Source organism: Triticum dicoccoides, chromosome 7A, assembly GCF_002162155.2.
Source record: "Triticum dicoccoides isolate Atlit2015 ecotype Zavitan chromosome 7A, WEW_v2.0, whole genome shotgun sequence".
Classification (NCBI taxonomy): Eukaryota; Viridiplantae; Streptophyta; class Magnoliopsida; order Poales; family Poaceae; genus Triticum; species Triticum dicoccoides.
The window spans coordinates 479669788-479675143 of record NC_041392.1 but is presented as its reverse complement, the minus strand read 5'-3'; the positions used below and the strand labels follow the sequence as shown (position 1 = coordinate 479675143).

At 43.0% G+C, this 5356-nt stretch overlaps 1 protein-coding gene across 3 annotated transcripts; it reads right to left on the bottom strand.

Annotated features, from left to right (window-relative positions):
- Nucleotides 1-687: 687 nt before the first annotated feature.
- LOC119332448 (GDP-mannose transporter GONST1-like) lies at nucleotides 688-4779 on the bottom strand. Of its 3 annotated transcripts, none has more exons than XM_037605637.1 (10): nucleotides 4624-4779; nucleotides 3801-3876; nucleotides 3425-3650; nucleotides 3174-3313; nucleotides 2483-2612; nucleotides 2191-2289; nucleotides 1866-2020; nucleotides 1367-1483; nucleotides 1204-1301; nucleotides 688-1101 (listed from the first exon to the last, which is right to left on the bottom strand). In XM_037605637.1, exons 2-10 carry the CDS (start codon nucleotides 3854-3856, stop codon nucleotides 1043-1045), a joined length of 1080 nt encoding a protein of 359 aa, XP_037461534.1. In that variant the 5' UTR covers nucleotides 3857-3876; nucleotides 4624-4779; the 3' UTR covers nucleotides 688-1042. The 3 variants fall into 3 exon arrangements, with proteins under 3 accessions (XP_037461534.1, XP_037461533.1, XP_037461535.1); XM_037605636.1 differs by having other exon boundaries at nucleotides 3805-3876; XM_037605638.1 differs by lacking the exons at nucleotides 3801-3876; nucleotides 4624-4779 and having other exon boundaries at nucleotides 3561-3650.
- Between the last annotated feature and the right edge of the window lie 577 nt (nucleotides 4780-5356).

The window sequence follows — 5356 nt, the reverse complement described above, 5'->3', positions numbered from 1 at the left end:
ATTCTTCTCCAGTCTCATCGTCCGCGTCGCTACCGTTGTGACTATGGGGGATGTTGAGTATATTGATTATTAGGAAAGACGAGATAGGCTAGGATTTGTTTTGGCTTGTCTTGTACTCCAAGTAGATCATTGTACTTCTATATATATGCCCTTAAGGCTCAAGCAATACAACAACTATTTCACCAAATCTCTCTCCCTTCTAACAGTGATGTTGTAAAAATATTTGGAACGGAGGTTATGTTGCAAAAATGTAGTCGCCTCAAAAACAAAAAAAACAGATCTGACGGCCGCGGAAGCGATCGACGCGCGCAGCTTAGTAGGTCTGGTGAACACTAGTGTTTCCGTTCTAGGCCGCGGCCGCCGACGTAGACCCCAATTTGTGGCCGTGTTTAGTCGAGGGACTAAAAAAACATCTGCGATTGACGCTCGCAGCTTCACCGTCAGGTGAACACTAGTGTTTTCATATCATGCCGCCGACGTAGACCCCAATTTGTGGCCATGTTTAGTCGACGGACTAAAAAAACATAAGTTTTTTTTTCGAGTAACATAAGTTATCTCCCTAGGAAAAAAAATCCATAGAGTGCTATGTTTTGTCCATCATAGTGCAACCAAACATGCGTTGGTTAAGGTTTTCTATGATGCAGAGGATCAAAGGGCTTTGCCACTGCAGATTGCAGTACTCAGAGCTGGTGCACTTCTCATATAGACATACACGCATTGCAGTGCATCAACCCACCCACCACCACCAGGGATTTGAGCAGTACCTATCTGTATGACTATCATACATGCAACAACTAAGACGTATACCACCAACACTCGAGCAGCAACAACAGGGTTCAGGTCGTCGCCCAGAAGAAAAGAAAAAGAAAACATTAGCCCCAGGCTAACCAACATGATGCTGTCTCCCTCCTTTGCCAACTGGGAAAGAACCTCGCACCTGCACAAATTTTCCCAGAGTGTAATTTGAGGGAGCATCTTGCTTTTGGTGATCAGCAGAATACTGCACTCTTCTAGCACCTATATGTACAGCTTGGCCAGCAGCTTAGGACTGGGAGTTGTTGCGCAATTTCGCCCTGGCCAAAAACACCCCTGCTAATAGACCTACAAGATCAACGGTACATTATTCTTTCTGTTAGTGATGAAGTGTGGTATGTGTCAGCCCATAGGTAATATATGTTTGGTATCAGCATAGGCAAAACATACCAAGCAGTATACTTATGGAGTTCTCCATGCTTGTGCGGACTTTGAAGAGCAGGATCCCGGCGATAGAGAGTGGGATCTTGTTGAGAGACCCCACAAGGCTGTAACAGGAGCAATATCAGCGTTAGAACCTCACCGAGAGCGAAGTGCATCCATCATTTGGTACCTATAAGTTGTTGCGCTTGTCTGACGAAGAAACCACATCGAAGTAAAGCTGATAGCAAGCCCCAAAACTCCACTTGCAGTGATGACTAGCCAAAACATAGGCATCCTCAGAAGAGGCCTGTAAATTCACTTTTTCATAAGACTGAAGAGTATAATATTTGCAATCATAGTAAAAAAGATCGCTAGCAGATGTGATTGGATTAGTTGCATCCCCTTTTGCAAACAAAAAAGGATTAGTTGCATCCTCTTTTGCAAAAAATAAAATAAAATAGAAGGATTAGTTGCATCCTCTTTTGCAAAAATAAAATAAAAATAGAAGGATTAGTTGCATCCTCTTTTGCAAAAAAAAAAGATTAATTGCATCTTGGTAGGACATGAAAGGAAATTTTTCAGGACGGATGTTCTCTTGTTACACAGATGGAGGTAACACAATTTATATCTACTTTCATTAGGTTTGTGCTAGAACAAGTGAGTGAATGAAGTTCAAATCACGGGCTTACGTTTCCAACAGGTACTCCACTTCATTAAAACCAAGCACGAGGATAATTCCCAATGGTAGTGAAAGAATGTTGTTCAGCAAAACCATCGAAAGCTCATTCAAATTCCCAGACTTGGTGGCCTGCTTCGCACTGTCCATTACATGCCGCAGTGTAAGCTGGAAAAAACAGTTCATTTGTTCAAATTTGTATAGAGGGACCTCAGAACTGAAGATATTTGTCCCATAAACTAGTGTCAATCTATGGGACTGGAGATAAGAATCTAAAACATTTGAGAGGAGAAACAGTTTTCAGTTTTCAGGAGATTCAGTGGCATCAAGAAGAATACCGAATACGATGCTGTCAGAAAACAATTTAAGATCTGCCATGTATAGCCGACTGCATGAAATGAGAGATCCGTTATTCCTCCTGCAATTGCTGAGATTATCTACAGAAACATAAGGGTGAGTCAAGTCTTCGGTACACTGTTATTTCGAGTCACCGTAGTAAGAACACCTATGATGATTAGATGTAAGGTAACAAATCAACTACGTGCAATTATTCAGCAACTGAAGAAGAAAATAAGCCCATCAGGCATTCTAGTCCTACTTAAACATGCGTAACTTCTAATATTGACATACCATCAACATAAGAGAAATCCAAACTTGTCTATCGTGCTGCTTCTTAAAGAAGTAGGTTTCCCCAGAAGCAGTAAGAACATTTGCGACATTCTTCAAGATAGTCAACATCGCAACATTGATGTACTTCAAACTGGAAGATACAGAAAATATTAAAAGGTGCAGGAAATATATTTTAAGAAAGACTACTAACTTCAGTCTGATGCATCGTTATTACAAGTTGAAGAGCAATTTCTTCACAGCTCATTTTGAAAAACTCAACTCAAAATGTTCTGAAAGCCTAGAAACTGACTCAGGTTTATCATTATCATATCGAACTAATTGACCATGAATACAGCAAGATCAGACGAGCTGCAACAAATATTCATCACAAATTTTAATACCCACCAAACGTCAGCAGAAAAAACTTTTTCTCCCTAAGTGAACTTTATGAGCTGTCAAAACTTAAGCATCAAAACTGATTAAGGGGGATGTTCCTTAGACATAGTTCTGACATGTGAGAGTGAAGCGAAGAAATAAAGTGTGGTTTTCATATTTTATCAAATGAAGGAATATTTAACAATAAAAATAATTAAGTGCTTAAATTCAGTAAACTGTTCCATATTCTGGTACCAAATTGGATACAAGTACAGACTAACTATACTGCACAGAAAATAGTGCTCAGCTCAAAATAATATGAAGATCTGACCCATACCTAAACATGCTTGTGATTAGCATTCCGACAAATATGATGTTCACAGGCAACCAAACTTTGATTAACTTCCATGTTAATGGTTCAGTTGGGATAACACCAGAGAGGGACAGTGCAGAAACTATGGTCACTGATACAATGTTCTGCAGTAAAACGTGATGAAGACACTATCAATGTCACCCAACCATCATAGAAACAACGCAGAAGGAAAACACAATTGCATGAGATGTATACAGTCAGTAATACAAAATTACCTGGTAAATCATGAGGAATATTCCAGCGTTGAAACCATAGCCAGACAGCACAAACTTATTAACTAAAATCATGCTGCAGGATGCTATGCAGTAAGCAAAACCAGACAGAAGAGACTGATTCTGAATGTTTGGGAACCTGAGTAAGTGTGAAGGCATATCTCTATCTTTTGAGGCCTTAACATCTTCCAGGTCTGTGTCATCAACACAGGAAGTTCCCATCATAGATCTGGAGAATATATGAGCCAGAAATACAACGGGTTGTGTTAGCTTGCATGATGATTGCTTCCAAGATATTTCCGTTGACGAGAATAAGGTTCAGAAGATGTTTTCAGATTATTTTGTTTTTTTAAGACACTACTGATCAAGGGAAGCTTACATGCCTGTTGCCAATGTCTGGTGCTTTTCTCCCAGGAGGGCCGTCGGGATCAACATGAATGACTAACGGAGGGTTTCTGCAAGATAATGGAACTCTTCCAATCAACAGTAATCCAATTATTAAATCAATTTTCGCTGGCTTATATCTTGTGAAGCATCTTAAATTAAAATCTGAACCCATGGACCAAGCATGTGTATTACACCAATGGCACTTCAAAACGCATCATACTAGAGGATAACTATAAGCATTTGCATTCTCCTAAAGAGTCACCATGCTAGGCTAAATTGATCAATTTCAGTGGGGTTGTCCAGTTATAGTTAGCTTCAGGACTAGTACTGCACCTGCTGCAAAACTATCCAGCCAATGGTACTAGTATTGAACATAATTCGACAGGACTGCACTGAGCAGTACATAAGTCGTCAACCTAGTACGCTCTGCAAGTAATTCCTATTTATTTGGAGCTTGGAGGGGCTAAAAGCCAAACTGCGACGAACTGAAATGAGGTTTCGCATGCCTGCACGCTTCAGAAGTAACCTGAAGTCGAGATAATCGTCAGAAATGTACAAGGAAGAATCCGATTAACAATTTGGCGCTTCAGGTATCGAATCGCAAGTTCAGGAAACCAAGCGAACCTTTGAGCAGCCCAACCTAAGCACTACGGCTCCTAATCGGAAGCAAGGCACAACTAAACCGGCGTGAAATCTCAACCGCCGTATCCGAATGGATCATCGGAGCTCAGGTGAGCCACCGGGCGAGGCAACTGGCGCGGGAGATGGCCGTACGTGGAGGTTGGGAGAACGAGAGAGGTCGACCGGGAGCTCACCTGGAAGCCATGGCGACGGAGCAAGGTCCCCGGGGAAACCGAGCGGCTCCCTCGTGGCCCACGGCGACGGTGGCGGGACCGCGCCGGCGAGGTGCTCGGCGGTATAGCGCGGCGGAGGAGCTGGAAGCGGCGGCGACTCGGAAAGTAACGGAAGGGGGGCTGCTTGGCTTTTAAAATATCCGGCGGAAGAAGGAACGTTCGCAGGCTGACCGGTGGGCCCCCACCGAGTTGATACAGCTGAACCAGCTTGGCTTTGCGCCCCTGCGGCTGCTGCTTATAATCTTCGGCGCGCTGCGGCATCGGCCGTCTCGTCGCTGAGTGCCGGGTCCCGCTTGCTCACTGGTCCATGTTTCAGTGACTGGGAAGGAAGGCAACCGAGCTCGCGGCAGTGGTTGCGCTGTGCTGCGGATGTTGAGTCTGGTAGTATTTGTTTCTCCCTTTTATTTTGGGCGTGCAAAGTTTTTATGAATTGAGCAAAATGAAGTGGCGTGTTTCGTGTGGACGTGACCGTCCGTTCATTGCAGAGAGCCAGGAACAAGGCAGAAAAATAATCTCAAAAAAAAGGAACAAGGCAGAAAAATAATTTTATGAGGCCACATCTGTTAAAGATTGACAAAGTTCATTCTGGGTCGGCTGAGGAGCAGTGGCGACGGAAAATATGGGTGTTGAGGAGGGCCGTCTAGAAGAAAGTTTTTTATAATTATGTTGTTCATATGCCAGTCTAAGCGCCGGC